We start from the raw sequence: 22,586 nt of genomic DNA, 5'->3' as shown, positions 1-22,586 counted from the left end.
TCACCTCTCAATTTTTAAAGACAGTCCTTGGTCCTGAGATTCTCTCTGTCATTATAAATAAGCCATTCCTCCTAGCCGTGTCTGTCAGACAGCGCTGCCCGCCGTGTTATTAGGAGAGTAACTCAACTGGTAACTGAACTATGTCAGCAGCCCAACTTGTACTACAAAGGTGGAAGTCATTATGCTGCTTCAAGCCCGAAGACCACTGAACTGACAGCAGCTTGAAAGGGCTGTGAAGACCTGGCTTTCAGAATGTCCGTGGAAGCTCCCCGCCCCTGCTTGGCCTTAAACTGCGCCCTCCCCCTCACCCTAGAGCCTCTCCCTGGGCGCGGCTCTCAACAGGCCAGCCTCCTATTCCCAGCGTCTCCAAGAGCTGCCGCCTTCAGGGTTGTGTTCACTCTCAGGGAGATTTCATTAGATATCTCATTCTCCCTTTTTTGTCTCTTATTTTTATCTGGGAACTCTGGGGGCACATTTGCAAGACTAGGAAAGAACAGTAAAGATTAAGAAAAACTGAGGAATTCTGAGCAAACAACAGAAGACAATCGTTTTAGTCAGTGACTTGATTTAAAAGGAACTCAAGTGTACAGTTGAGATCTTTGATATATTGTAAGTAATTTTTCATGGTTATTTCAAAATAGCTTGGTTAAGGAAGGCTTAAAAGCAGACCTTCCTGGCAAAGAAAAGCAAAACAATAGCAAGAAAACAATAGCAAGTAATAAAAGGATTATTATGATATTTTAGACTTAAAACTACCCTCTCAGTACTTTTGCAATTCTGAATAAAGTTCTTACGTAAAGCATTGAAAAGTATTGTGTTCACTGTCTCGAATAACATTGCTCAGATGGAACAGAAAATCCGTTATGGTCCCTTTAGCTTGCAGGATGCCCCAAGCTTTGGTTGTCTCTGGAGTTTGACTTCACAGCGCCTGCTCCCTGAACGCTTTCACACCATGCCCAGGATGCGGGCCACCCACCAGCTACAAGGCATGATGACTCTGCAGGCGGAACGGCAGCCCTGGTAGTTATAGGGCCACGGGTGGTAGCCCCCCAGGGGCTCACAGATCTTCTGGCAGTGGGTGTAGCTCCTCCTGCATTCTATACAGCAGATTCCTTCATGATCCAGTCTGGGGTCGAATGTCATGCTTTCTCCTTCCTGCTGCTGTGAAATAAAAGAGAATTACTTGTGTTTCCTTCATGAGGAGACATTTATAGCATGCACGTTATTTTAAAATAAGGTCTTAAATGTCTCAGTGGTACCAGCAAGGCGCTTTCAATCTTTAAAACCTTATCATTCAGAAACCCTACTAACATGAAGGAACTTCCACCCTGCCTGATCAGTCACTTACAGGAAGATTTTTTTTTTTAATGGTAAAGTTTCTCCATTCCCAGGTGGTACTAGTGGTAAAGAACGCACCTGCTAATGCAGGAGACAAAAGAGACGGGTTCCATCCCTGGGTCAGGAAGATCTGGAGGAGGGCATGGCAACCCACTCCAGTCTTCTTGCCTGGAGAATCCCATGGACAGAGGAGCCTGGCGGACTGCAGTCTATGGGGGCACAAAGAGTCAGACATGCCTGAAGCAACTTAGCACACGTGAAGTTTCCTTATGCCTTCAATGAGCCATGGTTACCACTCAGTAGTGGCTCAACTTGTCTTAAGTAGGAAAATAGGAAGGAAGCCTGATTCAAAAGTAGCATTTCTGCCACTGCTGAGGCCCCCTGGCATCTTGTAATAATGGTTTCCAGGGCTCTGGGGAACGTATGTGGAATTCACTAGTCCAGGCTAACAACAGATTGCTTTTCCACTTGTACTGGCTGAGAACGCTTACCAAGTCATCTAGCTTCTGCCTTCGTGTCAACATAAGGGTCTGTAACCCTCATGAAAGGGCACCATTTACTGTGTAAAGATTGAAGACCTCAAACTACGTGCTAGTTTGTATGTGCCTCAATGATAGTTAACTACAAACTTGTACTGAAGTTAAAAGTCACCTTGTTACTTGCTCAGTGGTGTCCAACTTTTGTGACCCCATGGACTGTATGTACCCCGCCTGGTTTCTCTGTGCATGGAATTCTCCAGGCAGCAATACTGGAGTGGTTTCCCATTTCCTTCTCCAGGGAATATTCTCGATCCAGGGATCGAACTTACGTCTCCTGCATTAGCAGGCAGATTCTTTTACAACTGAGCCACTTGGGAAGTCCCAAGGTCAAAGACTGATGCTGGGAGGGGTTGGGGGCAGGAGGAGAAGGGGATGACAGAGGATGAGATGGCTGGATGGCATCACTGACTCGATGGATGTGAGTCTGAGTGAACTCTGGGAGTTGGCGATGGACAGGGAGGCCTGGCGTGCTGCGATTCACAGGGTCGCAAAGAGTCAGACACGACTGAGCAACTGAACTGAACTGAAGGTCACCTACAGAACTCTCTTTTTACTGCTGGAAAGATCACAGAACTGGAAGAAATTTGGCACCTGCCAAATTGTGTGTCTGGGTTTCCTTTTCATGAATTTCTAGGGGTATAGATTCTATATTCTCTTTATTATGGCATTGCCTTACAGTGGGGGCGGGGGTGGGGGGGGGAGTCCGTATCAGTAATGTAAACACACTTTATTCAATTTAAAGCTCTTTCCTGGAGGAACAACTTGGCGGAGATGCAGCATCAACATAGGTTAGACTTCAATGAGCCAAGTGAACTTAAGCAGCCCTATCACCTTTTCTGGTATACTTTTTTTATTCAACTATTTTAGGGGTGGGGGGCATTCAATTGTAAGAAATTTCAGACCTAACTGAAAAATATGGAGAAAATTGTGTACTTGAACATTTAGATTTGACAGTTGCTAACCTTTTGTCATGGAGAAGACAATGGCAACCCACTCCAGTACTCTTGCCTGGAGAATCCCATGGACGGAGGAGCCTGGTGGGCTGCAGTCCATGGGGTCGCAAACAGTCGGACACGACTGAGCGACTTCACTTTCACTTTTCACTTTCATGCATTGGAGAAGGAAATGGCAACCCACTCCAGTGTTCTTTCCTGGAGAATCCCAGGGAGGGGGGAGCCTGGTGGGCTGCTGTCTCTGGGGTTGCACAGAGTCAGACACGACTGAAGCGACTTAGCAGCAGCAGCAACCTTTTGTCAAATTTGATGTTTTTTTAAGTATTTAAAATTCTAAAGTAAATTTAAAGAGACTTGAGAGCATTGTGACATTTCACCCATAAATATGTTAGAATGTTTCTCCAAAATAAGATATTTTCCTGCACCACACTGCCATTAGGACACCTCACAAAACTAACAATTCCTCAACACCATCCAATAAAGCTTATGTTCACATTTTGTCATCCAAGTATTTGTCTTACTCTCTAACACCAGGTGTTTTTTTTTTTTTTTAATTCTTCAGACTTTCCATTTCCTCCTCCCACTTTATATCTTGAAAAAGTTTCATCTTGGACAGCAAAATAAAAAACTCCAATTTGAGGGGCTTCTTGGGTGGCTCAGTGGTAAAGAATCCACCTGCCAATGCAGGAGACACAGGAGATGCAGGTTTGATCCCTGGGTTGGGAAGATCTCCTGAAGAAGGACACAGCAACCCACTCCAGTATTCTTGCCTAAAAAATGCCATGGACAGAGGAGCCTGGTGGGCTCCAGTCCATTGGGTTGCAGAGTCGGACACAACTGAGCACACGCGCACACACAGGGCAGGAGGAGCCAACAAGCCTGTGGCTGAGGCATCTCCTCACCTGAGGGGCCAACAAAAGTTTGTTACGATTAAAAAGTTGGCAGAAATCTCTAGTTATTGAGATATTTCTGAGATACTTCCTTAAAGGGATAAGGGAAGGATGGAAGTCGTAGGGAAGATGTTCCTGCTTACAAGCTCAACACTTAAGAAAGGAAGAAACTGCTGTGTGGAAGTTTTTCAGGAACAGATCCCTGAAGTCCGGGAGCAGGGCGCAGTCACATCCTACCCACCTCCTGCAAAGGGACTGAAGCCCCCCTCTAGACCCTGGTGCAGGGAGGCCAGCTGCCTGGAGAATAACTTCTGTTTGTCTCCACATTTTATTCCTTTATTGTTCTTTGAGCTTTAGCGAATGAAGTACCATGGCGTCCTGAATTTTCTAGTAAGCCTTGGGTTACTTCAAAAATACTTTTTGCTCTACGTCTTTTTAAAATATAAATATTAGTCTAAAATGACAAACGAGAAGATAACTTGCAACACATGAAACAATAAAGGACTGAGGAGGCTACACAGGAAAGAAAATGCGCAAATGACTTCTGCGTGTATGAAAAGATGCTCAGCCTTACAGAGAATTAAAGACTGGCCAAGACAGGAGATGCAGTTTTACACCCAAGACTGTTTACAAAGTTTGATAATAAATGAGGCCTTTCATTACCATTTGAAGACTTGTAGCTGCTATAATTCCCTGGAAGGCAATTTAGTGTCCTCCATTAAAATGTAAAATTCCTGTCTACTGTGACCCAGTAAACCCACATGCATCAGTACTTGTGCTAAAAAGTGAGAAAGTGTTAGTCGCTCAGTCGTGCCTGACTCGGCGACTCTATGCACCGTAGCCTGCCCGGCCTCTCTGTCCGTGGGCTTCCCCAGGCAAGAATTCTGGAGTGGGTACCCTTTCCCTCCTCCAGGGGATCTTCCCAATCCAGGGATCGAACCCCGGTCTCCTGCATTGCAGGCAGATTCTTTACCGCCTGAATGGGAGATACCCAGGAGAAATGAGTAACTCCCAGGCAGCTTAAAATTCAGGATTAAATATCTGAATAGGAAAGGGGGGGATGTAGATCTCCTCTGGCAGGGTCAGTGACTTTAGGAGAGACGAGTGGACCCTTAGAAGAACACTTTGGAGGTGTGATAGTTTGTGGTGAAGTTTGTCTTGAGTGCGGTGCTGACTTCACTTTCCTCCTGTGATGAGCCCATCTTCCCTGGTTAATGAAACTCCCCGGCAGGGGATTTATGACAATACAATTCCTTCTGGAGGATTTGTCTTAGGCAGATAAGGGGAGTTCAGAGAAAGCCTCTCTCTGCACTTGAGTTTTTTAAATGCCTACAGCACAGAGCCACCAGGAAGGGCTTTTCTGGTGGCTCAGCTGGTAAAGAATCCACCTGCAATGCCAGAGACCTGGGTTTGATGCCTGGGTTAGGAAGATCCCCTGGAGGAGGGCATGGCAACCCACTCCAGTATTCTTGCCTGGCGAATTCCATGGACAAACGAGCCTAGCGGGCTACAGTCCATGGAGTCGAAAAGACTCGGACATGACTGAGCGACTCAGCACAGCACACCACCATGGAAAGATATATTCCCTTCATGTACAAGAAGCATGGATAAGACTAATAGCTAACATGGAGCAAGTTCGTACTTACTATGTGCCAAGCAGTGTGCCAACAGCTTCATCTGCATTACCTCACATCTTTCTCATACCCTATGCAGGAGGTACCAGGTATATCCTATTAATGGTATTGGAGGAATATTTACATGCCCACCAAAGCAGAACTGTCTCAATTTCTATACATTTATCCACACAATAGAATACAAGGTCACCATTAAAATGAATGAGGTGGATCCATGTAAGAGATACAGTAGAATTCCTAAAATATTGTAACTGGAGAGACAGCAAAGTAAGGAAGTTATGTATGTTCTTTTGTGTTAAAAATGTGTGTGTGTGTACACTTATGCAGAGGAAGTGGGCAAACAGCCATTGTTAATAGACTGCTCAGAGGAGGGTGTCTGTGGTAGAAGGTAAATTCACTTTTCATTGTATACATTTAAAAAAAAATGCACGTATTTTTTTCTAACTAGTTAAAATACTAGTTTATTATTTAACTAGTTAAAATACTAGTTACACATAAGTACTTATTTTTCTGATTTCACTCCCTACAAAGTATAGTAATGATAAACTACACTTGGTTGAAGATTTGAGAAGATTTTAGCATGTTGGTGTCATCCTTACAAACCCCAGTTCTCAAGGTTTTCATCTGAAGTGTTGGATCCCCTATGTGAGTCTGTCTCCCGAAAGGACTGAGTGCCCCCGAGGGCAGGAGTTACTCCTGTGTGCACAGGGCCTGGAGAATAGCAGGTTCTCTGCAAAAGTCTGACGACTGAATGAATATCGTGGACATGGGGAAAGAGAGTGCTTTCAATCTGTGTACTGCCTGCAGCGCATATGCTTGGAAATATTTTTAAATAATCGAATTCCTGATGTGAATAGGTCTTCATGAATTTGCCTGTGACTCAAACGAGCAGAGCCCAGAAAACAACCTTGAATAAGGAGTACAACCCGTCAGGATTTTACACTACAGAAGTGATGTTACCCTCACTTATATACTCTGCAATAAGCAAATTAAGATGTATTTGAAATAATCGAATAAAAGTCTCCATTGACTACTAAGTGCCTTGAACTCTCAAGCAGCGCCACGGCAGCTTTGGTGCTGGGTTTCACGCGCCCGGGTGAGCTGTGGGGCAGACGCCAGCACTCACGTGGTAAGGGTTGTCTGGGTTGAAGGGCTCTGCGTCCTCTTGGACGCTGGGTCTGGTTCCATTGTTCGGTCTTCCAGGGGCTGGGGTGCCCTGTGGGCCGCTGCGTAGTCTTCTTGTGGTCGTTGTGGTCACGGTTTTTCTTACCAATTCTCTTCTTTCTCTCTGGATTTCTACAACAATACGAAAACAACAACAATAAAATTGCTGTGAGTTATTCCCTTTTTTTCGTTAAGGAAATTCTGTGTTTATAGGGTGAAAAACATAAGAAAAAGATATAAAAACAAACACATGAGTAGATCCTATCCTATTTTAATATGCACATTTTCTTAAGACTAAAGCATGTTTCAGGCTTGGGTTTAACATCAGGTAACCAGACTTTGGTTTATAACGTGAGGCATGGTGTAAGACAACCGACAGAATCTTGCAATGCCCTTCCTCAGCCTGCCTGTATGTGTTGGTCTGTGGCTCAGTCATGCCCTACTCTTTGTGACCCCATGGACTATGGCCCCCCAGGCGCCTCTGTCCCTGGGATTCTCTTGGGAAGAATACTAGTGGTTTGCCATTTCCTTCTCCAGGAGATCTTCTTGGACCAGGGAATTGAACCCGAGTCTCCTGCATTGGCAGGCAGATTCTTTACCACTGAGCCACAGGGAATCCCCTGCTTCTCCTTAGGGGCTGAGAAAGTCAAGTAGCACATTTCCCCTCTAGTGAAAGTGAAAGTGAAGTCACTCAGTCGTGTCCGACTCTTTGCGACCCCGTGGACTGTAGCCTACCAGGCTCCTCCATCCATGGGATTCTCCAGGCAAGAATACTGGAGTGGGTTACCATTTCCTTCTCCAGGGGATCTTCCCGACCCAGGGATCAAACCCGGGTCTCCTGGATTGGAGGCAGACGCTTTAACCTCTGAGCCACCGGGGAAGCCTTTCCCCCCTAGCCTCCCTTGCAATTAGGAGTGGCCAGATGAGACCTACGCAAACTATGCTACTGCAGTTTCCAGGAAAGTTTCTGTTTTCTTGCTGAAAGGGACAGACACAGCTTCCCCCATCTGGTTTACTTTCCTTGAATGTAGACGAGATATCTGGGTCACATAGCAGACAGTAAGCTAGAATGAGAGTTGAGGACAGTGCCAAAAACCTACCTTCCTACCTCCAGAGTTCTAGCTGTATGAAAAAAGTCAACCTGTATGTATGTGTTGAAATCACTGTTGGTTAGCTGTTCTGTTACTTGCAGCCCTATGCATTCCTCCTGGATTTACAATATACATATAAAGCATTACAGTCTTTTCAGGAGATTTATTATTATCTTGGTTGATTCTTTTTTGAAAAAATTATTTATTTTTGGCTGTGCTAGGTCTTCATGGCTGCTCTTGGGCTTTCTCTAGTTGCAGCAAGTTGGGGCTACTCTTTGTTATAGCGGCTTCTCTTGTTGCACCTCATGGGCTCAGTAGTTGTCCACAGCATGTGGGATCGTCCCAGACCAGGGACTGAACTTGTGTCCCCTGTATTGGCAGGCGAATTCTTAACCACTGGACCACCAGGGAAGTCCTTGGTTGATTCTTCTACAAATTCTGGGATAGAATAAGCAAATACTTTTATACACAAAGGCATCCGATTAGCAGATGCAAATTAGCAGATGCAATTGTTAGGCTTGAAAAGACCAAGTAACTCAGCTGAGATCACAGAACAGGTGGCAGAGATGAGTGTCTCTGGCTTCCAGCTCAGTGCCTTTGCTCTCCACTCTGCCTCGTGGGTCCCATGGCCGCTGAGTAACAAGAATGGAGAGAGGACCACAGGGGTGGCTTTGGTGTCTCTCTGAGTCTCAGTTTCTTATACTCTAAAATGGGGATAATATTAGTATCTAGCTCACAGGGTAGTGATAGAGGTCATGAAAATTTTGTCTCAGGGTTTTAGCATAGTGTTTGGCATGGAATACGCCCTTGAATGTTAGGGGATGATGGTATGATGCCATGTTATCTGTGAGGGTGTGGTTGTGTGCCCAGCTGTGGATAGCTTCCATGGGTAGCCTCTTGGTTTCTTAGGCAGGGCTGGAGAGGCATTTTGGGAGACCTAGATTCAAATCTCAGACTCCATTTCTTTTTCTTTTTCCTAATTAAACATTTTTAAAAAATCAGTTGCACTTCTTTTAATCAATGACCTCAGGAGAGCGATTCAATCTCTGACCTTAGTCTCTTCATCTATAAACGGGGAATATGACTAGTTACCTGGACAGTTGTTAGAATACAGTGTGTGTTAAGTTGCTTCAGTCGTATCCGACTGTTGCAACCTCATGGACTGTGGCCCACCAGGCCCCTCTGTCCACCGGTTCTCCAGGCAAGAATACTGGAGTGGGCGGCCATTCCCTTCTCCAGGGGATCTTCCCGACCCAGGAATCAAACCCACATCTTTTACATCTCCTGCCTTGGCAGGCGGGTTCTTTACCACTAGCACCACCTGGGAAGCCCGGGTAGTTGTTGGTAAAGATGAAATAAGGACAAGAGGGAAAGTGTGGCACACAGCCCACGGGCAGCAGACCTCGGCTCCCCGCCGCTTCCCTCTGACCTGGTCCGGTCACTCCCAGGGCTCTGACGGTTCAGCTCCGTGACGCTCACGACCTGCCAGCGTGAAGCTCCGAGGGCAGGGGCTGCCGGGCCTGGCGCTGGGAGGCTCTATTAGAATTAGGTGGCGGGGATCCCGGCATCCTTGGAAAGGGTTTTGTTTTGTTGTCTTTATTGTAAAATACACTGCATTTATGAGAGACTGGAAAGAAAATCCCTCACTTTTAATGTCTATGCTATTCCGTCCTGTGACTACGTGGACCAACATTTAATTTAATTCCTTTCAAATCTGGGGGCATTTAGGTGATTTCTGCTTTTCTGCTGTTGTGTATAATATGTGTAATTCTTGGATGGATGGGGTGATGATTGAATACCTACAATGTGTGATTAATTCTTAATGATACATTACTGAATATTTCAGAAGGGATCACGCTGTTAGACTGTGAGGGAACAAGTCACAGCTCTTTCTCAGAGGGTGAAGGTTCTCATTTTATCAATCATCCTGCAGCGCCTATAGCATCGTCCTCCCAACTCTGCCCCCAGACTCCCTGTCCCGCTCTGTCCTTTTGCCATAGCACCTGTGTGGGTTAAGTCACTTCAGTCGTGTCCAACACTTTGTGACCCCACGGACTGTAGCCCACCAGGCCCCTCTGTCCACAGGATTCTCCAGGCAAGAACGCTGGAGTGGGTTGCCATTTCCTCCAGGGGATCTTCCTGACCCAGGGGTTGGACCCATGTCTCTTTCGTCTCCTGCATTGGCAGGCAGGTTCTTTACCACTAGTGCCAGCTGGGAAGCCCCCCGTAGCACCTTGGATTGTACCAAACAATTTTCTTATTTCGGTGTATATGCAGTGTTTTCCCCTAGCTACAATGCAAAATTCCTAGGGGGCATGGGTTCATCAGTGCGTTCCAGGTGCCTATAACAAGTAAATGGCACATAATAGATGTTGAATGAATGAATGAAGTCTCTGGGTAAGAGGCATGTCCTCAAACAGAAAGTGATTAGAGAGAGCTCTACATGGTGGCAGAGTTGGAAACTTTGTCCTTTTTAAAAAAAAAAAAAAAAAAAAAAAGACTTTTTATATGGGCCATTTTTACACTCTTTATTGAATTTGTTACAATATTGCTTCTGTTTTATGTTTTGGTTTTTGGCCAAAAGGTATGTGGGATCTTAGTTTCCCAACCAGCGGTTGAACCTGCACCCCCTGCATTGAAAGGCAAGGTCTTAACCACTGGACCACCAGGGAAGCTCTGAGACTTTTGTCCTTGATTGGAAAATGTGACAAGGTATTGGAGAAGGAGTTCCTGGGTGATGGAAGGCCCATTCCATGTGAAGACAGGTGAGGAATAAAAAGCCAGAAGTTGTAAGTGGCCAGAGAATGGAGGTGTGAACACTCACTGGAGCAAGACCCAGGATGTGCTGGGCTAAGTGCTGTGCTAAGTTGCTTCCGTCATGTCTGACTCTGTGCAAGCCTATGGACTGTAGCCCACCAGGCTCCTCTGTCCTTGGGATTCTGTCTGGGGCTAGACCCAGGACCGCAAAAGCAATGGTCCGTTTGGCAGCCTTCCTTCCCAGTGCCCTAGGGTGCGGCAGACACTGCGCAGAGGATTCTCTCTCACTGAGCCTGCACGTAGCCTCAGAATTCTGAACTTGCTCTTCCAGACAGCTGCTGCCAGTGGCTTACAAACTGCATCCTATTTGCTTTGCCTGGGCTAAAATGTAACGACTTTATCCAGGCTTTGGAACCAAATAAGACTTGTGAACTGGAGGAATGAGTTAGCCATGCCAGAATGACAAGCCAGGACTTTCTAAGCCTGGTGTGTGTTTTTCAATTGTGGTAAAATATATATAAAACTCACCATTCTAACCATTTTAACGTATACAGTCAGGCATTAAGTACATTCACACTGCTCTGCAACCATCATCACCATCTATGTCCCAAACTTTTTTCGTCTTGCAAAACTGAAGTCTGCACTCATGAAACAGTCATTGTCTGTCCCCATCTCCTAGGTCTGGTGGTTCTAATCCCCGAATTCTCTGTATTTCCATGCTGTTCTCTCTCGGTGTTCAGTGTAACTTTCTGAGAACGTAGCCCATCTTAGCTGTGCTAAGAAGGGGGCCTTTTCCCCACCAATAAACCGGAGCTGCAAAGTTGGCCTTTGGGAGGTCAGTGGGGTGACTGTGGTGGGAATCAAGACAGTAGATATTCCCGGTGGCTCAGTCGGTAAAGAATCTGCCTGCAATGCAGGAGACCTGGGTTGGGGAGATCCCCTGGAGGAGGACAGGGCAACCCGCTCCAGTCTTCTTGCCTGGAGAATGCTATGGACAGAGGAGCCTGGTGGGCTGCAGTCCCTGGGGTCACAGAGGGTCCGTCACGATTGAGAGACTAAACAACAACAAGCGTTGGGGACAGACGGAACCCTGGGCAGGAGCCTGGCTGCAGGGCTCACCTGCCCTGGAAATGGCCCCAGGTGTACTCTGACCTGCTCTGAAGCCAGGAGCCCTTCCTTTATTTTTCTTGGACTTGGAAGTGGGTGTATGAGCCTTGAACTTGAGGAATCTCAGCCTGTGTCCACAGCTGCTTGTGGCTATCCCATGAAGCAAGGTTTGAGCATAATTAAGAGCTGGCAGGGGCTTCCCTGGTGGTGCAGTGGTTAAGAATCTGCCTGCCAAGGCTGGGGACATGGGTTCGATCCCTGGTCCGGGAGGATCCCACAGGTCACAGGGCAACTAAACCCACATGCCACAACTCAGGAAGCCTGTGTGCCTAGAGTCTGTGCTCCTCAACAAGAGAGGCCACAACAGTGAAAAGCCCGTGCACCGCCATGAAGAGTAGCCCGCGTTTAGCAATGACGACTCACCACAATCAAAAAAGAATTAAATAAATCTTTTACCAAAAAAAAAAAAAAAAGATTTGGCGATAGGATAGATTCTTAGTCCCCTGATTCTCTGCTTTAGGGATAAAAAAATGTAAAATTGCAAAGTGCAATAACGGAGAGGCGGGCAGAGCAGAAGCAGTGGGAGTGTCATAAATAAAGCCCGCAGGTAAGGCCAAGGGGTCCCGGGCCCACCTGCATCCTGTCGCCCGCTGCTCCGGCCCTGCCCTGTGACATTCACAGCCGCCCTGCCCTCCCCTTTGGTCTCTTGTACCGATTACTGAGACCTGCGCCGTGCACCTGGCTTTGCTTCCTTGTCACGTGCTCATCACGCCTGTGCAGGGGCTCACAGGAAACCCACGCCGGCTGGGAGCGGTCCAAGCAGCTTCCAGAGAATTTAAAATGTTACCTTTTGGGTAGGTTGGTTTAAGCCAGAAAATAGGAAGGTCGCCGCAGAGTTCTAAAACTTTGGAACTCAAGAAGCTGTTGTCCTTCACGGGCTGATCTCCAGCCACCCAGATGAGAGAATTTTCTTCGTATTTAACTGGCATGATCTTGCCTTCCTGTAGATGAAAAGGAAATGCGTGGATCAAAGAGGGCAGAGGAACACGCTGTGTATGAAGATTCGTGTGTTGGTAAAAGATTATTTTGCCCAATAAAAATGAGTTTAGGATTAGCAGATGCAAACTAGTATATACAGGATGGATAGACAACAAGGTCCCACTGTAGAGCCCAGGGAGTTACATTCTCTATCCAGTGATAAACCACAGTGGAAAAGAGTAGGAGAAAGAACAGGTATATGTATAACTGAGCTGCTTTGCTGTACAGCAGAAATTAATGCAACTTTGTAAATCAACTATACTTCAATAAAATTTAGAAGACAACTTCATGAGAATCCAAAGGCATGCACACACACACAGACTCTGAAGTCCTCATCTCTTTGTAGCTCTTTTCGCAACGTTCCACACCCCTCATGCCATCCGGCCTTTGGATAATTCGAAGGTGTGAATCTGAGCGTCTTAAGTAGAAGTGAAAATTACTTGATGCCAACTTTGAGATTTCGGTTAACCTGATATTTTTGATCAAAGATGTTTTGGAGGAAAAGCGATTGAACGGACTCTAGAATCCGTTAGAGGAGAGAGGCGTCCTTCGTGTGAAGTCAGCGTCCTCTGGGGCCTTGTTCTGCTGCTTCCAAACCACAATGGAAAAAGCCAGTGATTGGTTCTTTAATGTCTTCAGTTCAAAGTATTTAATATAAACCATATCTGCATTTCCCAGCTATAACAAAACATATCTCAGATGTTCTTCGCATCAAGCACACCACCGAGATTTCAAAGCTAAACCCTGGATTTTCTTCTGCAGCGAGATGCTGAGAATGGTTTGATAACCCGGGAGACAAATTTATTGTGCCAGGTTGCGTCTTTCATGTATTTATTAGTTTGCAATAGGTTGGAGAAATTAAAATGTTTTCTCCTGATTTTTTAGCTAAAAGCAACACTTCATTTATGCTTTCTCCCTCAGGCTTCTGGCAGCATTAAAACAACTTAAAGTTATTGGAGGCAGCGAACACGCAGGTAATCCAGTTATTCACCTGAAATTAAATGGCTCCATCCAGTAAATGAATGCTCTTTGAGTATAGTAGCTTTTAAAAGTTATACAAAACTGATGAAAAATGCATGAGAGTTAGTGGTGCATAAATCTACCCCATCATAATCTGAAGTGCATGGGGACAGAGTGGGGTGATAGGGAGAATGCATATGCGTGAAACCTACAAGCTAGGAGCTTTAAATAAAAGTGCATGCACATTCTTTCAGCTGCTACCCCATCTTCTTCCCTTCTCTTGCAACACAATCCTGCTTTTGTTTGCGGCCCCAGGAGAGACACCTGCTTTCTCAGACTCCCTGGCATTTAAGGGTGCCCGTGTGACCCGTTCTAGACAATGCAATCCATGGTAAAGTGTGTGGAGGGAATGTGAAGCTGTCTGCTTTTCCTGAGTCCAGAGAAAGCATGGTTGGCACTGTTCAGCATCTTCCTGCCTTCCTTACTTGACTGCGTGGTTGATGTTTACAGCTGGAAGTAAAGGCCTGCAAAAATAAGAGATGCTGGCCATGGAGTCAATGCCTGGGGTCACCTACTTCCAAGGAGAAAAAAAAAAAAAATCCTTATTTGTTGAAGTCACTCCTAAGTGTCATATTCAGCTGTGTGTGTGTGTGTTCAAGCTCAGTTGTGTCCAACTCTTTGCCACCCCATGGACCGCAGACCACCAGGCTCCTCTGTCTTTTCCAGGCAAGAATACTGGAGGGGGTTGCCACACCCTTCTCCAGGGGATCCTCCTGCCTCAGGGATCCAACCCACATCTTCTGCATTGCAGGCAGATTCTTTACCACTGCAACACATAGGGGAGCTACTGGCAGCCAACACATTCCTAATTCATGCAAACACGTTGTCTGAATTTGGTTTTGTCCACCAGAGAATCCACCACGCCCCATAGAAACAACTAAAACACGAGAAACAGAATTCACCTCTGTGGCCTCAGTAAAGAATCAGAGGCAAAGATTTAAGTGCAAAGCCATTCACCAAGGTGAATTTTATCTGTATTCAAAAAAAATTATTTTAAATTATTATTTTTAAGAGAATGGAAACTTGAAGATACTGATATTCAAGAGCAAAAGCCTTTTAAAATTATAATCATATGATTATAATTTTAAATTTTCATTCATATAAATTTTTAAAAAATATTTATTTGGTTGCACTGGGTCTTAGTTGCGGTATGTGGGATCTAGTTCCCTGCCTAGGAATCAATCCATAGCCCCTGTATTGGTAGTTTGGAGTCTTAGCTACTGGAACACCAGGCAAGCTTTAATATCAATTAGAAATTATAATCATATGATAACATACAATAATCCATTATCACCTACATTTTGGAAGACCCAAAGTTAACTGTGGTGTTGGAGAAGACTCTTGAGAATCCCTTGGACTGCAAGGAGATCCAACCAGTCCATCCTAAAGGAGATCAGTCCTGGGTATTCATTGGAAGGACTGATGCTGAAGTTGAAACTCCAATACTTTGGCCACCTCATGTGAAGAGTTGACTCATTGGAAAAGACCCTGATGCTGGGAGAGACTGGGGGCAGGAGAAGGGAACGACAGAGGATGAGATGGTTGGATGGCATCATCGACTCGATGGACATGAGTTTGGGTAAACTCCGGGAGTTGGTGGTGGACAGGGAGGCTGGTGTGCTGCAATTCATGGGGTCGCAAAGAGTTGGACATGACTGAGCGACTGAACTGAACTGAACTGAAAGTTAAGTGAAACTAATAAGGATGTACAGCAGAATTGATGCTTTTGAACTGTGGTGTTGGAGAAGACTCTTGAGAGTCCCTTGGACAGCAAGGAGATCCAACCAGTCCATTCTGAAGGAGATCAGCCCTGGGTGTTCTTTGGAAGGAATGATGCTAAAGCTGAAACTCCAGTACTTTGGCCACCTCATGCAAAGAGTTGACTCATTGGAAAAGACTCTGATGCTGGGAGGGATTGGGGGCAGGAGGAGAAGGGGACAACAGAGGATGAGATGGCTGGATGGCATCACTGACTCGATGGATGTGAGTCTGAGTGAACTCCGGGAGTTGGTGATGGACAAGGAGGCCTGACGTGCTGCGATTCATGGGGTCGCAGAGAGTCAGACACGACTGAGCAACTGAACTGAACTGAACTGAACTGAATAGCAGTATAACTTCAATTATAAAAAGCATATCACACACATTGTACGTGAAAATTTACCAAAACACTAATATTAGTTATCCATGGATTTTGTAACTCTGGGTGACTTTCTACTCTCTCCTTTCATGTATTCCTGAATTTCTATAATGACAAAGTGTTGTTTTTAAAAATCAGAAGAAAAAAAAACCCCCAAACAAGGCCTTCTTTAAAAAAAAAAAAAATCCAAAAATGTATTGCAAACTTTTTTTATGCTGTACCTCAGGACACACAGGGTCTTGGTTCCCAGACCAGGAACTGAACCCACACCCCCTGCACTGGAAGTGTGGAGTCTTAACTAATGGACCACCAGGGAAGTCCCTGTACTGCTCAAACTTTCGATAAGATCTTGGTCAGTTAAGATCTGGTTGGGAAGTTGGCTCTTTACGTCTACTCATGAGGGAAACGTTGAGGATTACAGTTCATTAAAGGTTTCATAACAGAAGCTGAGTGATAAGACCACTGAAAAGGTAATGCAATAAGAGATGTTCAAGGTCAGAACACAGGTGGTCTCGGTCTCATTTCTAGACTCTGTATGTGTGGGTCCATACTTGTGTTCCGAAGGGTGCAGTTCAGGGGCCACAAACGAGCTCATAATCAGAGGAGAGTGATGGGAGGGATGAATGGCTGGGGAAGTCGGGAGTGGAGGAGACACTGAGGACATGCTGGCCAACCTGAAAAACTCACAGTGTGTTGAGACCCCTGGGCCTGCTCCTAGGAGAGCAAACAATCAAGCGGTTTCCAGGCACCTCTGCTTACTCTTAGTTTTCTTCATCTGCCTTTCGGGAGCTGATGCCTGGCTCACCTCCCTCTTGGGGATCCTGGAAGGATCAGAGGTGAGCATAATAAAATTAAGACTCAAAGCAGCATCCGTTTACTCATTATCTAGCACGTCAGGGCCGTGGGGACAGAGTGCACACCCTAGTTTGCAGACGACAAGACTGAGGCTTAAAAACTTGACGCCACATTCACACCAAGTGTCAGGGCTGGGACTTGAACCCATATTTTCCAGAGTCCATTTTTCTTCCACCCTACCCTGCCACAACTCAAATGGAAGATGACAGTGAATGCGGCTACTTTGTAAGCCCTAAAGCACCAAATCAGTGTAAGGTATTACTGTTAAATATGTCTTTAGAATGCTGTGTGCAATTCTTAATGCAAACTTTTATAAAACCATGCTCAAAGGCAAGCTATTAATAATAAATGGGTGAAATATGTTTAAAGAACCTCACAAGCCTGATACATAGGAAAGGAATTCTATATATGTTAAATTATCCTCATTGGGCTGAACTTGAACCAGTGGGAAGAAATTGTAGGGGGAGCCATTCAGCTCAGTGTTGGCAAAGCAATTAGAACTTCCTCCCAAGAAGTTGCCTGACACGCAGGGAAGGAGAGCCTGGTCAACGCTTCCAGCAGAGGCTGAGTGATCAGCTCTGGGGATTTCAGGAGGACTTCTCCCCTGGCTAAGTCGCACTGGGGCTAGAGTGAGGCTTCAGGCTCCTGAGCCCCTTAATGATCCTAACACCTGAAGTCCTTAAAGTTGTCCGAATCACTGATCAGTTCCCTGCGTGCGTACTAAGTCACTTCAGTTGTGTCCGACCCTTTGCAACCCTACAGATTGCAACCCTGTGTGGCCCGCCAGGCTCCTCTGTCCATAGGATTCTCCAGGCAAGAACACTGGAGTGGGTTGCCATTTCCTTCTTCAGGGGATCTTCTCCACCCAGGGATTGAACCCGAGTCTCCTACATCTCCTGGATCAGCAGGTGGGTTCTTTACCAGTAGTGCCACCTGGGAAGTCCCTAGCATCAGCAAATAAGGGCCATGTCATGACTGTTACCCTTTATGTACTTTAAAATCTGGTTTTCCAGAACCTTCAATTACACGACATCATGTAAGAACGATCACCTGGAACCAACAAGTAGGACCAAAGTAATTAAGTTCTATGTCAGGGAGGAAAGAGAGTGTATGTTCTGGTCACAGACCTGTCCAGGAACTAGAGACAGGAGGGATGTGCCTTCTGTGTGTGCCCAATGTTCCTGCTGTGTGGAGCCCGCTGGTACCCACCAGTTCAGAGGAGATGCTCTGCTTGGTCATGGTGCCCACCTCCGGGATGCGAGCCTTCACCTGCGCTTTGATGTAGCACTTCTCCCCTCCAGCAAAACGGATTCCTGTGATGCCCTAGGAAACAAAAGTTTATCCATCTTCTATTCATCCATTCATTTATTCAGTGTATTGAGTGTCTACTGCGAGCTACGTATTATTCCAGGTGCCAGGTACAGGGATGAACAGAACAGATGGCATCTCTGCCCTCATAGAGCTTACCTTTCAGTGTTATTTACCAAAAATAAAGTCAGGTGGCGTTAAGTGCTATGGAGAAAAATAAAGCAGTGTGGACATAGGAGTGACAGGAGATGGTGCTTTATTTTTTATTTTTGGCCATGCTGTGAGGCGTGTAGGATCTTAGTTCCCCAACCAGGGATCGAACCTATGCCCCCCCTGCAGCAGAAGCATGGAGTCTTAACTACCGGACTGCCAGGAACGTCCTAGGAATGGTCCTTTAGACAGTGCGTCAGGGAGGCTTCTGTCAAGGTCTGACTTTGCGCTGAGAGGCAGTGCGTTCATTGCTCCACCCATCCTGCGAGCTCAGATGAAATGCCATCTTCTCCCTACAGGTTTCTCTGTCCAGCCCGGGCTAAGGGGGCTCCCTCTCCTCTGACTTTCCGAAAGCCCTCCCATCTCCACCCCTTGTTTGGCACTCAGTTCTCAGTGCCCTTGCGTCTTGCAAATGTCACCTCTGTACTCAACTCTAAGCCTGAAATCAACCTGAATCTCTTTTGTTTTCGTTTGGTGCTCCCACAGAAGTTCTCAGAAGATGCTGGTCCAATTAATGAATTCCGTGAATTCAGATTCTTCTTAGGTTGTTGAACCCAGAGGAAACAGTAGCTTTCTATCACACTGGGAGCTGAAGTTTGCTCCCAGAGCTTATCCAAGGACTTGGATGTTTTGTTTTTGTCCCGTGAGATATAAACAACGTCTCCCCGTCTGCCTAGGGACTGGCCTCCAGGGAAATCTCAGCCGCAAGGCTCCGGTCTTAGCTGACAGCTCGGCACCGATTCTGCCCACGGAGTGCGTCAGGCATAACGTTATGTTCTGACCCAAGAGTGTTTCCTTTCGTTTCTGGTTAATTCCATGACTAGTGAGTGGCCAAAACCAGTATTAAGATCTACAAATTATATGCCATAACAATGTAGGCACCAACACGAATCTGAAATTCTCAACTGGTCAGTCTTCTATTGGGTTGAGACAAATGTCAGGAAGACACAGAGCTTGTTCTAATATATCAATACCAGGGAGTGGGAGGAAGAAAAGCCTTTAGAAATCTAGGGGAAGGATTCAGCCCTCCTTTTTTTCTTTTTTTTGATATTTTTTTTCTTTTGGCCTTGCCATGTGGCACATGGGATCTTAGTTCCCTGATCAGAGGTTGAAACTGTTCCCTGTGCAGTGGAAGCTCAGAGTCTTAACCACAGGACCACCAGAGAAGTCCCAGCATTCAGCCCTCTTAAAGGAAGAATGAAGTCACACGTCAGTCACACTGGAGGATCTTCATGGAAAGTTACACCGAATGGAATCTCAGAGCCAGGCATCCTGCAGACGTGGGTGGGCGACAGATGGGAGAAGGAACGGCTCCTTCCTCTTGAAGCTCCTCCTCAATTCTCTTGCGGCCTGATCGGCCACATGCATGTGTAACGCATCTCATTCCTCCCAGCGTCACCTCTCACCCAGAGGGAGGAGGAGGCATGAGCCCCCATCCCAACCCTCGACAGGGGAAGAGCTCCGGGCTTACTGCAGAAGGTCTCGATTCAGCACCAAAATCACATGGAGAGATTTTAAAAACACAGATGCCTGGGCCTCTCCTAAGAGATTCCCATTTAACGGGCTTGTGGCCGTGCCCAGACACTGGCATGCTTAAAAGCTCCCCATGTATTCATGATGTCAGCTGGGGTTGAGGACCCCCAGTTTCAGGAAAAAGAGACTTGTTCAGGGTGTGTGTGTGTGTGTGTGTGTGTGCACTCAGTCGCTTAGTCGTGTCTGACTCTTTGGGACCTCCTGGACTGTAGCGTGCCAGGCCTCTCTGTCCATGGGATTTTCTCGAATACTGGAGTGGGTTGCCATTTCCTTCTCCAGGGGTCTTCCTGACCCATGGATCGAATCCACAAAGATTTAAAGTAACTGAAATAGCATGCTCTGCCCTGAATGTTTGCGTCTCTCCCACCCCCACCTAAATTCGTATGTTGAAACCTAACGCCCCATGTGGTGGTACCTGGAAGTGGGTCTTTGGGAAGGGTGAGGTCATGAGGCTTCCCTCATGACTAGTGGTAAAGAACCCACCTGCCAAGGCAGGAGACATAAGAGACTCAGGTTTGGTCCCTGGATCGGGAAGATCCCCTGGAGAAGGAAATGGCAACCCACTCCAGAATTATTGCTGGAAAATCCCATGGATAGAGGAACCTGGTAGGCTACAGTCCATAGGGTTGCAAAGAGCTGGACATGACCAAAGCAACTCAGAACGCACGAAGTCATGAGGGTGGAGCCCTCATGAATAGGATTAGCGTCCTTTCCCCAGAGAGCTCCTTCCCCTTCTGCCTTGTGAGTAGGAGAGTGAGAAGACAGCCTTCCATGAGCTAGAAAGCAAGACCATCCCTAGACAGGCAACCTGCTGGCACCTTAGCCTTGGACTTTTCAGCCTCCACAACTATGAGATACACACCTTCTGCTATATAGAAGTCACCTAGCCCATGGTAATTTGTTGTAGCAGCCTCAGGGTACTAAGGCACAGCCTCTGGACCCAAGTTCCCTCTATACTAGTGACTCACAAACTTTTCCTTGCAACTGAATCATCTGGAGGACTCACGAAACAAAATACTGTGTTGGTCCCCCCACCAGAGTTTCTGAATCCGGGGGTCTGGAGGGAGGGCTAAACCGTGCATTTCTAACCAGCTCTCAGGTGCCGCTGCTGCTGGTGGCCTAAGGAACACACTTGGGGAACCACTGCGCTCTACCATGCTGTCTCCCGAAGGCCAGTTGTTCTTATTCTACATGTAAATCTATGGCACATGGTTTGAAAAACAAAAGTTTGGGGAGGGGGATTACTGCCTCTGTTGCAGTGAAAAGAAAAAAAAAGAGGAGTGAGTTTTTTCTTTCCCTTTCCTGACAACAAAGAAGATAAAGAAAACAGTGAGCAGGCCTGAACATTCCTACTTTTTCACTTTAACTGCTCCTAACTCTGCGTGAGTTGGACTGTAAAGAAAGCTAAGCACCGAAGAATTGATGCTTTTGAACTGTGGTGTTGGAGAAGACTCTTGAGAGTCCCTTGGACTGCAAGGAGATCCAACCAGTACCATCCTAAAGGAGATCAGTCCTGGGTGTTCACTGGAAGGACTGATGCCAAAGCTGAAACTCCAGTACTTTGGCTGCCTCATGTGCAGAGCTGACTCATTGGAAAAGACTCTGATGCTGGGAGGGATTGGGGGCAGGAGGAGAAGGGGACGACAGAGGATGAGATGGCTGGATGGCATCACCGACTCAATGGAGGTGAGTTTGAGTGAACTCCAGGAGTTGGTGATGGACAGGGAGGCTTGGTGTGCTGCAACTCATGGGGATGCAAAGAGTCAGACACGACTGAGCGACTGCACTGAACTGAACTGAACTCTGCATGTCTGCAACACAGTTCATCTTTCTGTGCCCTAACTCTGCAGGAACTCCACTTCACATCCACCTTCCTTTGACTCTGTGCTAAATACATCCTGTATCTGGTGTTTGCCCTTACAACACCCTTCCCCGTATTGTTGCTTGTTGCTCAGTTGCTCAGTCGTGTCCACGTCCAGCTCTTTGCAATCCCATGGACTGGAGCACTCCAGGCTCCTCTGTCCTCTCCTATCTCCTGGAGTTTGCTCAAATTCATGTCCGTTGAGTCGGTGATGCCATCCAACCATCTCATTCTCTCTCATCCCCTACTCCTTTTGCCTTCAGTCTTTACCAGCATCAGGGTCTTTTTCAATGAGTTAGTTCTTCACATCAGGTGGCCAAAGTATTGGAGTTTTAGCTTCAGCTTTTTACATATCAGAAAGAAGGCCACAGAGCCACCTAACTACCAGACTCAAATGCTGGGTTAACGACGCCAGCCTATGATTGTCTTTGAAACGATGAAAGAGGAAGGAATCAAGATGCTAACACCTTTGCTCCTCATCACCGGCTCCTAAATGGGAGTCCTTATCTTATTTAAGCCCGCAGACTCCTCTTGGGGGGAGGGTGGGCACAGTTCTTGAGGTGTGAACCTACTGTGTTCCCCTCTCCACCAGCTGGGAATTACAGTCACCTTTCTATTTCCTCCAAACTCCATCTCCATATTTTTTATTTGGCTTTGGTGAGAGGAGAAAGCCAAGATTTTGGCCAGCCACCCACCCCCCACCACCCATGTTATATCTTCTCTTGACTTCAAACGGTTGTAGCTTCTGAGATGAGATGCTGGGGAGGAAGCACCATCTAGCCATTACCATATCCCCAGGGAGAGAACTGACTATGGAAGGATTCACAGCACTTAATGTGTCTAGTATTGAGTTAGTTCTGACAGTCGGTCTACAGGCTGCAAAGAAAACTGAAACCCCATGGGGATGGGTCCTGTGGGAAGGAATTCACACGTATTAACCACCATATCTAGCTACAAATCCATATCAAGCAGCCAGAAACGCTAAAAGATTAAACAGAGGGAGCGGAATGGCAGAAGAAAGGCAGGCAAATCTCCTGTTTTTGCAAACAAACAAGACCTTAGAAGCTGGTGATAATGAAGATGTTTGCTAACAAAGGTAGTGAGTGAGGATCCCAATGATCTAACATCCTTTTATCCAAAGTCAGCCAATC

The 22,586-nt window shown here is 46.4% G+C and overlaps 1 protein-coding gene across 1 annotated transcript in view; it reads right to left on the bottom strand.

Moving 5' to 3' along the window:
* Window positions 1-945: 945 nt before the first annotated feature.
* The window catches only part of CNMD (chondromodulin), a 35,028-nt gene continuing 13,387 nt past the window's right edge, over window positions 946-22,586 (bottom strand). The window contains exons 4-7 of the mRNA XM_055541945.1: window positions 17,733-17,846; window positions 12,321-12,474; window positions 6,481-6,650; window positions 946-1,161 (exon numbers count right to left, since the gene is read on the bottom strand). Coding sequence (XP_055397920.1) covers window positions 946-1,161; window positions 6,481-6,650; window positions 12,321-12,474; window positions 17,733-17,846 — 654 coding nt within the window. The remainder of the gene's footprint in view (window positions 1,162-6,480; window positions 6,651-12,320; window positions 12,475-17,732; window positions 17,847-22,586) is intronic.

Source organism: Bubalus kerabau, chromosome 12, assembly GCF_029407905.1.
Source record: "Bubalus kerabau isolate K-KA32 ecotype Philippines breed swamp buffalo chromosome 12, PCC_UOA_SB_1v2, whole genome shotgun sequence".
In the NCBI taxonomy this organism is placed as follows: domain Eukaryota; kingdom Metazoa; phylum Chordata; class Mammalia; order Artiodactyla; family Bovidae; genus Bubalus; species Bubalus kerabau.
The sequence above is the reverse complement of the archived record's forward strand: the minus strand, read 5'-3'. Positions and strand labels throughout refer to the sequence as shown.